The sequence below is a fragment of the Geotrypetes seraphini genome, chromosome 1, assembly GCF_902459505.1.
Source record: "Geotrypetes seraphini chromosome 1, aGeoSer1.1, whole genome shotgun sequence".
Lineage (NCBI taxonomy): Eukaryota > Metazoa > Chordata > Amphibia > Gymnophiona > Dermophiidae > Geotrypetes > Geotrypetes seraphini.
In genome coordinates, this window is record NC_047084.1 from 82396120 (window position 1) to 82410412 (window position 14293).

General features: G+C 45.6%; 1 protein-coding gene across 1 annotated transcript in view; it reads right to left on the reverse strand.

Annotated features, from left to right (window-relative positions):
* The window catches only part of LOC117358345, a 50746-nt gene that overhangs the window by 19950 nt on the left and 16503 nt on the right, over window positions 1-14293 (reverse strand). The window contains exon 4 of the mRNA XM_033940015.1: window positions 7358-7591. Within this exon, the coding sequence (XP_033795906.1) occupies window positions 7358-7591 (234 nt within the window). The remainder of the gene's footprint in view (window positions 1-7357; window positions 7592-14293) is intronic.

The following is a 14293-nucleotide window of genomic DNA, read 5'->3' on the forward strand; positions in this document are numbered from 1 at the left end:
AAATGCGTCCTGAAATAAATAAGTTTTTAAAATTTTCTTAAACGCAACAAGGTCTTTTTCGTTTTTGATAAAATTTGGAAGGGAGTTCCACAGTGTGGGCGCTTTTACAGAGAATATATCATTGCGTCTGGTGCCTATGATTCTTAATGAAGGGACTGAAAGCAAATTTAAAGAAGAAGATCTTAAGGAACGAGCAGATTTGTATGGGATAATCAATTTTGCAATAAATTGGGGTTCATTGAAGCATAATGTTTTGTAAACCAAAAATAATATTTTAAAGGTAATTCGGTGGGTTATAGGAAGCCAGTGAGATTTAATGAGTAAGGGTGTGACATGATCGAATTTCTTTGCATTGAATATTAATTTTACTGCTGTATTTTGGATGATTTGGAGACGTCTATTTTCTTTTTGAGTTATGTTAATAAAGAGAGCATTGCAATAGTCCAGTTTGGAAATAATAAGAGAGTGAATTAAAATATTAAGTGATTTAGCTTCCAGAAAAGTAGAAATTGAGCGTAAGAGACGTAATCTGTAGAAACAGGATTTAACTATTGCGCTGATATGGTCATGAAAAGATAGATCAACATCAATTATTACGCCGAGGATTTTCAACTTAGATACTGATTCTAGTGGAATGTTATCAAGAATGAATGGTGTTTTTTGAAATATGTCTCCTTTCCAGTTGAAAAGCATGGTTTTTGTTTTTTGGGTATTTAAAGCCAGTTTGTTATTATTTAACCAGGTTTTTATTTTTTCTAATTTATCAGTGATAGTTTTTATTTCTTCGGTGTTTTCTGGATTGAGAGGGTGCAATAGTTGAATATCATCAGCGTATGAAAATGTTGTGAATCCTAGTGACTGTGACATGGTGATAAGTGGGGATAAGAAAATGTTAAATAGTAGAGGGGATAATATTGATCCTTGTGGAACTCCGGAAAATAAAGAAAAATTTTCAGAATAGGACTCATTAAATTTAACTCATTGAATTTTCTCATCGGCATAGAATGAGAGAAATTTGTATTGCCAGCGGAATGTTGTGTTAAATTAGTAGCAGAGACTGATAGCACTTTATAGCCTGAGGGCTAGATTCACTAAAGATAGCGACTCAACCGCTGTTGGCCGATTCTCTGGCCGATTTTCCAACAACAATTGATTAAATCAGTGGTTCCCAACCTTGTCCTGGAGGAACACCAGGCCAATCGGGTTTTCAGGCTAGCCCTAATGAATATGCATGAAGCAAATTTGCATGCCTATCACTTCCATCATATGCAAATCTCTCTCATGCATATTCATTAGGGCTAGCCTGAAAACCCGATTGGCCTGGTGGTCCTCCAGGACAGGGTTGGGAATCACTGGATTAAATGATTTGCACGGAGGTACAAATCGTTTGCACGCAAACCCACTGACCTAATCGCTCAATGAGCGATTAACACAATACAGAACCCTAACAGTAGTGACAGGGGAAGCAGCCTCCAAGGCTTCTGATTTTTTTTTTTTTAAATAGAACAGATGTTCTATGCCATCTGTCACATTAAAAAAGACCTCCCCCCCTCTCACACTAGCATTCCCAAGTCACCATCCCCCCTCCCCCGAAGAAAAAGGCAGGAGTAATGCTCACTCCCTCCTGCCCTGAAGGCACCCGCCCACTCCCTCCCTCCCCTAAAAAAAGCAGCAAAAGGGATGCCCACTCCCTCCTGCTTGTAAACACCTCCCCCAAAGAAAAAGGCTGGAAGGATGCCCACTCCTTTATGCCACCGGATGCCCCCATCCCCTGTACCTTGATGTTGGGAGCAGGAAGTACAAAAAACACCTCCTGCTCCTCCAGTGACGACATTGGGCCTTAGGCCTCTCCCCAGTGCACCATGTGATACACGGGGAGGGGCCTAAGGAAGTCCTTTATTGGCACAGATGCCTCAGGGACGCCAAACAGGGACTTCCCTAGGCTCCTTCCTAAGGAAGTCCCTGATTGACTCAGAAGCCTCAGGCCCTGCCCATGGGAGGAGCCTGAAGGTGTCTGAGCCAATCAGGGACTTAGGCCCCTCCCCATGTTTCACATGATACACCAAGGAGGGGCCTAAGGACCAGTGTCGTCGAGGAAGGAGTCTAAGGAAGTCCCTGATTGGGGGCATCCGGTGGCAGGAAGGAGTAGGCATCCCTCCTGCCTTTTTCTTCAGGGGGAGGGAGAAGGTATTTTTGGGAGGAGGGAGTGGGCATCCCTCCTGCCGAATATTTCAGGGCTGGAGGGAGAGAGGGGCGTGTGCCTTCGGGGAAGGAGGGGGTGGGCATCTCTCCTGCCATTTCTTCAGTAGAGAGGGGAGCGGGTGGTCTTTCCGGGCAGGAGGGAGTGGGCATCCCTCCTGCCGAATATTTTGGGGCTATAGGGAGAGAGGGGTGGGTGCCTTCGGGGAAGGAGGGGGTGGACATCTCTCCTGCCTTTTTCTTCAGGAGAGAGGGGAGCGGGTGGTCTTTCCAGGCAGGAGGGAGTAGGCATCCCTCCTGCTTTGTGTTTTAGGGTGGCTGCGTTTGTCGGGGAGGGAACTTAATTATCAGGGGTTATTTAGGGAGGGCCATTGGCAGCAGAGGTTTTTTGGTTTTTTTTTCTTTTTTTTAATGGGCAGATATTTTGCTTGTGTAATACATGCAAAATATCTGTGCCACTGGAAAAAAAAGAAAAAACAAACAAACAAGCAGATCTGTTGGTAACACAGTTACCGACATCAGTGGCGTACCTAGCATATGTGACACCCGGGGCCCATCATTTTCTGACACCTCCCTCCCATCTGTATGAAAAACATGATTTTTAGTAACAATCCACACGTCACACATGAATATCTAGGAAAAAGGCAGCATCTTACATACTGCAGTGAGCAGTACATCAATAAGCCCATTGTAAAACTAAACAAGCCAGACTAATACAGATCAATCCTACATAGTCAATCCTAACAGATAACCATGTCTTTTAACACACAGAACACAGAAAACACCTTCGCCTATTATGTAATCACAAACCAACTCCTCCCCCTTTTACAAAACTGTAATGTGGTTTTAAGCCATGGTGGTAACAGCTCAGATGCCAACGCTAAAAAACGCTCTACAGTTTTGTAAATGGGGAGATAGAATAAAAATACGTAGACAAAGATTAAACTGAAGCACCAAGAAGCTGGACTCTGCATACAATGCAACACCACAGAAACAGCGATACATCTCACCTAAATGGTTTCTACTTTCCTCATCTTTTTGTCACTCTCTTCTTTTCATCCACTGTCTACCCTCTCTCTGCCCCTTCTATATAATAATAATAACAATAACAGTTTATATACCGCAATACCGTTAAGTTCTATGCGGTTTACAGAAGATTAGTGGAGTACAAGTTGAGTTGACGTATAAGTTGAGTTAACTTAAGGGATGTGGGAACAATGGGGAGAAAGGGCAAGAGAGAGGGAAGGAGGGAAGTGGGTCAGCTGTCTAGGTATTTCAGGAATAGGTGAGTTTTGAGGCGTTTCCTGAATACCTCATAAGTGGTGGACAATAGGAGTTGTTCTAGGTCTTCACCCCATAGAGCAGCCTGATGTGAGAGAAGATGCTCATGGTGTTTTTTTAGTTTGCATCCTCTAACCGGGGGAGAAACGAAGTGCGAGTGGGAGCTTCTCTTGTGTTTGTTGGCTGAGAAGGAGAATAGGTCAGTGATGTATTTAGGGGTTAGACCGTAGAAAACTTTAAAACAGAGGCAGGCGAACTTAAACTTTACACGAGCTTCCATCGGCAGCCAGTGTAGCTGTTTGAAGTATGGCGTCACGTGATCGAACTTCTTTAGACCGAAGATTAGTCTGACCGCAGTGTTTTGCATTAGTTGTAATCGTCGCATATTCTTTTGGAGGATTGCTAAGTAGGCGATGTTACAGTAGTCGAGTTGACTTAATACGAGGGATTGTACCAAGATTCTGAAGGCAGAGTTATCAAAGTATGCTTTAATGGATTTAAGTTTCCAGAGGGTGAAAAAACTCTTTTTGATTATATGGCATCTTCTCTCTTTCTATTTCCATTCTAGAAACTTTATGCATCCCTCTTCCATTTCTCCCTTCACTCCCATTAGTCTGGCATCCATCTTCCTCCCTTCCCTCCTCCAATGGTCTGGCATCTCTCCTCTCCTCTTCTTCCCTTCCCTCTCCCACACCCACATGGTCTGGCATTTCACTCTCTCCTCTCCTTCCCCCCAATTCCATCAGCATCTGCCCCCTTTCTCTCCCTCCAACCCAATTCCATGCAGTATCCTTCCCCCTTATGTCTCTTTCCCTGCAATTCCATCAGCATCTGCCCCTTTCTCTCCCTCCACCATGCTTCCATACCACCCTGACCCCCTTTCTCACCCTTCACCATGATTCCATACCACCCTGACCCCTCTTTCTCACCCTCCACACCCTTCCATACCACCCTGATCCCCTTTCTCACCCTTCACCATGTTGTTTCCATACCACCCTGACCCCCTTTCTCACCCTTCACCATGTTTCCATACCACCCTGACCTCCTTTCACCCTTCACCATGATTCCATACCACCCTGACCCCTCTTTCTCACCCTCCACACCCTTCCATACCACCCTGACCCCCTTTCTCACCCTTCACCATGTTTCCATACCACCCTGACCCCCTTTCTCACTCTTCACCATGTTTCCATACCACCCTGATCCCCCTTTCTCACCCTCCACACCCTTCCATACCACCCTGACCCCCTTTCTCTCCTTTCACCACCCTTCTGTGCTCCTTTCTTTCTCCATCCCAAATCAGCAAGGTCCCACGATGACTGCTTCTGTTCCGGATGGAAGAGGTAAGTGACGTTGGAGGGGGCTTGGCCGGCAAACGCAGGGAGTTGCGGCAAGATCCCGCGATGACTGTAGCTGCTGGTCCACCCCCCCCTACGTCTTCCAGAACAGAGGCGGTAGATGGCGCAGTCATCGCGGGACCTTCGTTCACTTCAGCATAGCTGCTGACTCTGCTATGTTATAAGTGCGGCAACTTTGCTGAGGTGCCGTTTGGAGCAGCGCGGGAGGTTCCGGATCCAGCCGGCTGTGCACCCGGGACGGACCGCCCCCCCCCCCTCCTCTTGGTACACCACTGCCCGACAGGTCTAGAGCAATCAGGTTTTAGGATAGATAAAACCTGATGCTAAATAGCCAAGCAATGTAAATGAATCAATCATTTATCTATTTTGCATGGGGTTTTACTAATTTGCATGGCCGGATCGGAAAATGGGCGATCGAAGGGAAAAACACGCGGTGGGCCATGTTGTGAATCGGGTTGGTTAGCAGCGATCGCTGCTAAGCCTGTGAAAACAGGTTTGGTGACGATCGCTGACCTTAGTGAATCTAGCCCTAACTGATTTATTCAAGCATCAGCTTTCTGGGACACAAGTGAACTTAGTTCTGAAGAAGAGCTAAGGCCAGTGCTGGACAGACTTGCATGGTTTGTGTCCCATATATGGCAATTTGGTTTAGGACGAGCTGGACAGGGCTTAGATGGAAACTCCAATAATTTGGAACATGAAGACCGTGCCAGGCAGGATTTTACGGTCTGTATTGCAAAAATGGCAAGATAGTTTGCATAGGCTGGAGTGGGCATCAATGGCAACTCCAACAGCTGGAACCCAAGGACAGTACCAGGCAGACTTTGATGGACTCTGTCCCAGAAATGCCAAAGAAAGCTAATTTAATCATGAATTAATAATGGACCATTCAGGTCTTGATCTGTCATCATTTACTATGTTACCAGGATGAAAGAGACTCTTCTTGTCAAAACCTATGCTTCAGTAAGATAAGAGGAAGCTAAGATACTAAAGTGTGGTAAGGTTTTGAATTCAGGGCGGGATTAATTCTTCAAGGGCCCCTAGGCACACAAGTGCACTGGGCCCCCTAGCCCTGCCCCGCCCATGCCCCACGCACGCCCTGACCCTATCCCCCCCTCCCCCTGGTGTAGTTTTAAAATAGTGCCTACTATGTGTTTTCTATTTATACGATTTTGAAATTTTTACAAGACCAACTCTTGTTACAGAAATACAGAAAACAAACATTATAAGGAAATTTATCACCTGTAAAAGAAATTAAAAATTTTAGATTCCTTAGACCACAACAAATAAGCAAAAAGGGGGATTGCAGGAAAATCAAGGAGATTATCAATTCAAAATATAATTAATCAAAAAAGGCTTAACAGAACATCCCGCATTCTTATGATAACTGTTCTGTGACAATAAACACTTCAGACTCTTCATATCTACAAATGCTTTGAGCTGTTCTGGGATAAAGAAAACATATTTTACGCCTAAGTATTTTAAACTAAACTAAACCTTAAGTTTGCATACCGCATCATCTCCATAAAGATAGAGCTCGACACAGTTTTCAGGTAATTCAATAAATGAAAACCCTGGCCTAAATGGCAGTGCGCCTAAGGATTCAATACCTACTGGCGCCCAAGACTGCTTAGGTGACACTAGGCGCAATTCTGTAAATGATTGACAATCACATTTATTTATTTATCACATTTCTAACCCGCTTAGACCTAAGCAGTTTACAAAAATACATACATAATCGTCAAACGATAAACATCAAGGTAAGAGCAAAATCCTATAGTTTCATTACAGCATCATTACTTAAGCAAAAGCTTCTATAAACAAAGTCTTTTAAAATATCGGAGAGTCTAATGGCGCCTACCAGTTAGGCACCATTTATAGAATCAATTTACCACACTTTTATAAAAGGGCCCCTAAAGTTTTTAAAGTGGACTAACAAATCAAATACAGGAATGGCCAGTTGGAAAAGGGAGATGATAATGCCATTGTTTAAGTCTCTGGAGAGGCCCCATTTGGAATATTGTGTGCAGTTTTGGAGACCGCACCTTCAAAAGATATAAAAATGATGGAGTTGGTCCAGAGGAAGACTACTAAAATGGTGCGAGGTCTTCGTCATAACATGTATAGGGACAGACTTAAAGATCTCAATCTGTATACTTTGGAGGAAAGCGGGAGAGGAGAGATATGATAGAGACGTTTAAATACCTACGTGATGTAAATGTGCATGAGTCAAGTCTCTTTCATTTGAAAGGAAGCTCTGGAACGTGAGGGCATAGGATGAAATTTACAGGTGATAGGCTCAGGAATAATCTAAGGAAATACTTTTTTACAGAAAAGGTGGTAGATGCTTGAAATAGTTTTCCGGAAAAAGTGGTGGAGACAGAGACTGTCCGAATTCAAGGAGTGGGATAGGCATGTGGGATCTCTTAGAGAGAGGATGAGATAATGGTTACTGCCATCATGTTTCTAAGTTTCTATGTTTCTAATAACAAATGCACATTCCTAGTTCCTGTACAAACCTTTAATGACCTTGCTGCAATGTCTTCTGGAGTGGAGAAAAATACATCATCAACATCTAGCGTCTGAAGTTCGTCATGTGTACTGAAGAAAAGAAGGAAGAGGCAGTCTTCATTTCCCACACTCTTCAACCAATGTAGGGTGTTTCTAGGGAAAAAAATGACCTGACCAGCTGTAACATTGTAAGTTACCACTGTGTTGGCGCCTTCATCAATAACACCAATCCATGCAGAACCCTGCAAATGTAAAAATATATATATATATATATATGAATTTTACAACTTTTGAAAAATATTTCTCCTTTATTCCATGCTATAATGTGTGCTCCTTAAAGGTCATAAGCTAAGAATGCAGCTGGGGAAAGATTTCAAAGCTATCTTCTGTTTGACCTTGGTTTGATTTATCCAGTTCCAGTTGGGTCATGTTTATTTATTTATTATTTCACTAGTTTCTTAGTCTGTTATATTAACGGGTGCTAGAATAGATGTGTAGACTTAGGCATTTCTTTCTTTCTCTCTGCCCCCTGTCTGTCTTCCCTTCTCCCTTACTTTTACCTTCCCCCTGTCCAGCAGCACCCCTTCCCTGCTCCCCCTGTCCAGTAGTAGCCCTTCTCCATTCCTTTTACCTCCCCCCTGTCCAGAAGTATCCTTTCTCCCTTACTTCTCACTGTCCAGCATCCGCTAGGCCAGGCAGCCTTGGGGCTTTTGCTAGGTTGGTCTGCCTCACATTATTGAAGTGAGCCAGCCTAGCAAATGCCCCGTGGCTGCTCCCGCTGCTGGTCCAGGGGTGAGAAGGGAGGCGTCTTCAGAAGTCAGCTAGCGTCAGAGATCGGGGCAGGAATGTTGCTGGGGAAACCGCCGCACATGTCGCAAACCGCCGAAGGCTCCTACTGCGCATGCGATGACACGGAGCCATGGATCACGGATCAGGGATCATGGCTGCATGGAGTTTCTACTGCGCATGTACGCTAAGGGTTTTATTATAGCGGATTTGTAATTTGTCTACTGTAAAAACCTGCCACAAGAAAGTAACAAGAAAATTTAAATATATAATCCATCAATTATGAAATATACGCCCCCTCCCTTTTTTACTAAGCTGCGGTAGAGGTTTATAACGCGGCGCAAAGTGCTAAATGTTCTGATGCTGCTTCAATTGTCATAGAATTCCTAGAAGCGTCGGAGCGTTTAGCGCCCCGGGCCGCAGTATAAACCTCTACCGCAGCTTAGTACTCTCAAATTTGCACTCATCAATGCAAGATCAGTTAACAACAAGACCTTCCTACTCCATGACCTCATCTGTGAAAAAACTTGGGACACCCTCATGATCACTGAAACCTGGCTCCCAGACAACGATGGGATTGCCCTAGGCGAATTGTGTCCTCCAGGCTACCAGGCCCTAACCTGCTCACACACCTCTGGGAAAGGAGGTGGATTGACCACCATCGGCAAGACCTCCACCACACCAAAACTGATAAGCTCTATCAACATTCCCACCCTAAAATCTCTAGCCTTCAACATAGGCCACAAACACAAAATCACCCTCATACTACTTTAAAGAGCCCTCAGTTCCCCAGCTGAAACCCTAGAGTCCCTCCTCGAATTCATCACCAAACTATCCATCTCCCATAAACACATGACTATCCTAGGAGACTTCAACTTCCCAGACTACCCCAACATCTCTGGACACAGTGGCAGCTTCCTCTCCTCCCTCACCGACCTAGGATTTCACCAAGCTGTAACCACCCCTACTCACTCAGCAGGCAAGATTTTAGACTTAATCTTCACCCTTAGAGACCCGACTGCAGAGCCTTAACAAACAATCTACACCACTACACCTGTCCCATGGTCAGACCACCACCTAATTGAATTCCAACTCCCACTCGAAACTACCCCAGCTCCATGGAAAGACCCTCTCCCACCCATCCAATGCCAACTCCCTAATTCAGTCAACCCTTCAGTCATGGCAGCAGGCATTCGCAATCTAAACAAAACCTGCACCCAACATCCCCACTCCATAGACCTAGCAGCCTCCACCTGGCACTCCAACATCCAATCCCTCTATAACAGCCTCGCTCAGACAAAAACAACATGAATCACCACTAACAAAACACCTGCTCCCTGGTACACCAGTGACCTCCGACCCATAAAAAGATCACAGAGGAAAGCAGAAAGAAACTGGATCAAACACCCAAACTCAGAAACTAAAGCTCACTGGGAAAACACATCTGTCACCTACAAAGCTGCCATCCTAGATGTGAAGAAAGCCTACTACTCTCACATCCTACAGCTAGCCCCAGCTACATCCAAACAACTGTTCGCCCTCAAAAACCAACTCTTCACTAACACCCAAGGAAAAAGCCACAACAACCCAACAGAACTTGATAGTGAAACTCTCTCGGACTTCTTCCAGTTCAAGGTACAAACCATCCGCAATAATCTTGACACCACCACCAGCACCTACCCCAAACCAGCATACCCCCAGCCTAACCCAAGTACCCCATCCTCTACCACTCTCCCCCAACTTCATATGGCCACCCATGCTGAGGTTCTTGAAACTCTGAGAGAACTCAAGCCCTCCAACACCATCCTCGACCCCTGCCCATCCAATCTCCTACTATCCACAGAAGACACCATGGAAGAATCTATCTTCCCCATCATTGACTCCACCCTCTCCACAGGGACAGTACCTCTCAGCTGGAAGTCGGCTATTATCAAACCCACTCTCAAAACTCCCACCCTCGACCCTAACGAACCTGGCAACTACCACCCAGTCTCCAACCTGCCATTTGTCTCCAAACTCTTAGAGCGAATAGTGCTCCGCCGATTACACCCTTTCATTGAAGAACAAGCTGCCCTGTCCCCTGCACAATATGGCTTCCGAAGAGGCCACAGCACAGAGTCAGTACTCCTGAATATCATTGATGACAGCTGGTCGATACTCGACAAAGGCAGCAACACCCTACTAGTCCTACTTGACCTCAGCGCTGCCTTTGACACTGTCGACCACCACTTCCTCTTATCCAGACTCTATGACCTTGGAATCAAGGACTCTGCCCTCCAGTGGTTCACCAGTGGGATATTCATGTGGGATCTCTAATGAGGTAAGGGCAGGGGGTGGTGAGTAAAATTAAGGAGAAGGGTCACTAGAGTGGGCAAACTTGGTGGGCTTTGGCCCTTTTCTGCCGTCATTTTTCTATGTTTCTATGTTTCTTCCTTCACCAAAGAACCCAACAATCCTACTAGGGACGCACAAATCTAACCCCAAGCCTATCAAATACGGCATTCCCCAAGGCGCCCTTCTATCCCCCCTCCTATTTACATCAGACCCGTCATTGATATAGCCCAGAAGTACAACATTAAAATCCACTCCTACGCCGATGACATCCACTCCTCCCACTAGGCGAAAACCGATCATCCCAAATTGCCAACCTCCAACACTGCCTCTCTGACATGAAAACCTGGATGACAAACAACAAACTACAGCTGAACGCCTCCAAGACCGAACTTTTATGGATCAGGAAAAAAAGTACCAAATACTCATGCCCAACACTCTCATGGGACTCCACCTTACTAACAGCAGCAGATCAAGTACGCAGCCTAGGAGTAACATTAGACGGCCACCTGTCCCTGTCCACCCACATATCTCAAGTAGGCTCTACCTCCTTCTACTACCTCCGCCAACTGAAAAGGATCAAACCCTACATATCCACACCTGACCTAGCCCAACTCCTCTACGCCTATGTCCTCTCCAGGATGGATTACTGCAACTCCCTATTTAATGGAGTAGCCAAAAAAGAACTCAAGCGCCTCCAGCAGGTACAGAATGCAGCAATCCGCCTCCTACACAACCTCAACTATCATGATCCCATCTCCCCAGCCCTCCGCGCAGAGCACTGGCTCCCAATTAACCAACGCTGCACATTAAAGGCCCTGGTAATAGCACATAAAAGAATTTACGCCACCACCCCTACCTACATATAATCCAAGCTAACCCTATACACCCCCACAGGCCCCCTCCGCTTGGAAATGAAGAAACGCCTATGCATCCCCCCAGGAAGGTCCCTCCAGTCAGAAACCACCCGCAAACGCTCCTACAGCCACTTCATTCCCCAACTCTGGAACCAACTCCCCCCCAGAACTCATTGATGACCTTCCAGAAAATGGTAAAGACCCTCCTCTTCAAATAAAATTACAACCGCAATCTACCCCTCACCCCCCTAAACTCCCCCTCCCTTCTACCTTCCCTTCTCCATTCTGATCACCTATTTAAATTGCTGTATAGTTCATTCTTTTTTTTTAAATTCTTTATTTAATATTTTTAATACAATAAACAGTACAAAAAACAATTACTGTATAGTCCATTCTTAACCTGTACTTAAATTGCCGTATAGTCCTTGTACTAGAGAATGACACGAGGAAAAATTATGTCCCCATCACTGCCCCGTCCCTGGACCACCATCCTCTTCATCGCCCTGTCCCCGTCTCTGCCGTCCCCTTCACCGCCTCGTCACCGTCCCCGCTGTCCCTTTCACCGCCCCGTCTTCAGCGTCTTCTCCTCTCCATCCCCCCACCCCCAGCACCCTTCACACGGTCCAGCAGCTCCCTCCTGCTGGCCAGCCGTGCATTTCCCTCCTTCCCTCCCTTTCCCTTACCTTCTCTTATTGAAACTGGCGATTTCTATAAGGCTATGCGCAGTATTACAGCTGGAGCCTTGAAGTCACGTCGGGTTGCCTGCTAGAAAAGTCTCCTCTGATGCAACTGGAAACAGGAAGTTGCGTCGGAGGAGACTTTTCCAGCAGGCAACATGACGCAACTTCAAGGCTCCAGCTGTAATACAGCGCATAGCCTTATAGAAATCGCCAGTTTCAACAAGAGAAGGTAAGGGAGAAGGAGGAAGGGAGGGAGGGAGGGAGGGAGACGCATGGCTGGCCGGCCGGCGGGAGAGAGGGGGCTGCCGGATCGAATGCTCATTCACCGCGCGTGACGACCATTCAGCGCTCCACGGGGCAGTGAATGACCTTGTCCCCGATCTCGTGGTGACCTTTTATTTTGGTCACCGTTTTGGTAGGTTACCCACGGCTAGCCACGGGTAAAAACCACCGTGTCATTCTCTACCTTGTACTTAAACTACTGTATAGTCTTTGTATTGTCCAAATGTACTCCACTGTGAATGTTTGCTTATAGGCCGTTCTGAGCTACTGGGAGGACGGGATAAAAATCTAAATAAATAAATAGTAATAGAGGGCTATAATTAGTTAACGTTATAGAACATATACCCCCTTTTACAAAACTGTAATAGCAGTTTTTAGTGCAGGCCGGCGCACTAAATGCTCTGCGCTGCTCCCCATGCTCATAGAAACTCTATGAGTGTTGGGAGCAGCACAGAGCATTCAGTGCAATCTTTGTGGTGGTGGTGGTGGTGATGGTGGTGAGGGGGACAGTTACAGGATTCTGTAACTGGCGTTGTTTTTTGCCAGATGCCGGTTACAGAATCCTGCTTTTAGACGAAGGACTGGCCCCTCCTTCGCCTAAAAGGTCTGGGTTTGGACGTTTGGGACTTGGGCGATTTTTGGGTTGGGAATGTGGTGTAGGGATAGACGTAGTGGCAGTCAGATTGCTGAATGTGCAGGTAGGCCATTCTCATGAAAACCCTCAATTTGGATGTTTTCTTTTGCGAATGGACATTTCCCTGCTTTTTCAGCGTCTACTGATTTAGGCCAAAAGGGGACTTAGACTTTTTTTTTTATTATGCCTCTCCATATATATAAGAGAGAGAAAGAGAGAGAGTGTATGTATATACATATACAGTATATATATATTGTCACAAGCCCAACTCCTGTTCCAGCCTTGTGCCAGTTAAGAGCCTCAGAAATCGCCCGGTGAAAATGGTTAGAGCTGACCAGTATGTCCCTGCTAGGCAGAAACAGGACCAGAAAGCTCAGGCTAAGTTCAGGCAGGACTTAGTACATAGCCCTGGAAAAAACGGTTTGGTCCTTTTAAATCCTCCATCTTTGAAACTGCTGACCAAACAGGTTAGAAGGCAGCCTCAGCTGCAGAAAGTCCTTCCTCTTGTAGGGCTAGGCGTGGCACAGTAGCTCTTGAGCATTTAGAGAGCTGGCTGTCTCAGAGGAGAGAGCAGCTCAGGGAAGCTCTCATGCTGAAAGAGCCTCCACCTCTTCAAGAGCCAGCAGATGTGGAAATGCTGAACCCAGAGACAGAGGAAGCAGCCCAGATAAACCAGGAACTAGAGGAGATGGACTGAAGTGCTTTGCCAGAGTTTGTGCTTCCTGAAGCAATGGAAGTATGCTAATTGGATTGTGTACCTGTTTTTGAAAAGTTTTCTTTTTCTTGATTTTTGGGGTTTGGCTGTTTTGCTGCTGGGACAATTATTCAGCTGCAGAAATGTTTTAGCAGCTGAGAAAGTGAATGGACTATGCTTGCTGAGGAAGGAATGTTGCCAGTAATTTATTTTGTGGCTTGAAAGGTTTTTTTTTGATTCAAGATGGCCACTGCAAGCAGAAGCTTAGCTGTAGTAAGGCAGCACTAGCAATGTCCCTTCTGGAGTTGTGAAAACCCTGAAGATTGGGGGGCAGGATTGCCCAACATTTGTGTGGTGAGTTTTTGTGGGTCGATTTTTGTATTTTGCTTTGGCAAGGTACTACTTTGGCAAATCCACCTGCCTTCTGCTCCTTAATCCCTGCAAAGGAGAGATGAACTACATTACAAAGATATAGTTTTGTGTTTAACCCAAAGACTACTTGTGACTGAACTTATGCTTTATTCTATTGAGGCCAGTGTTTATTAGGACTTACCTGGGACATAAGCTGAACGCTTAGAAATTAACCAGACCAGGCTGGTGAGTACAGCATTATTGTTTTGGTTCGCTTATGATTGCTGATATTTTGGGATTCTTTTACCACATTTTGTTTGGCCAAGTTT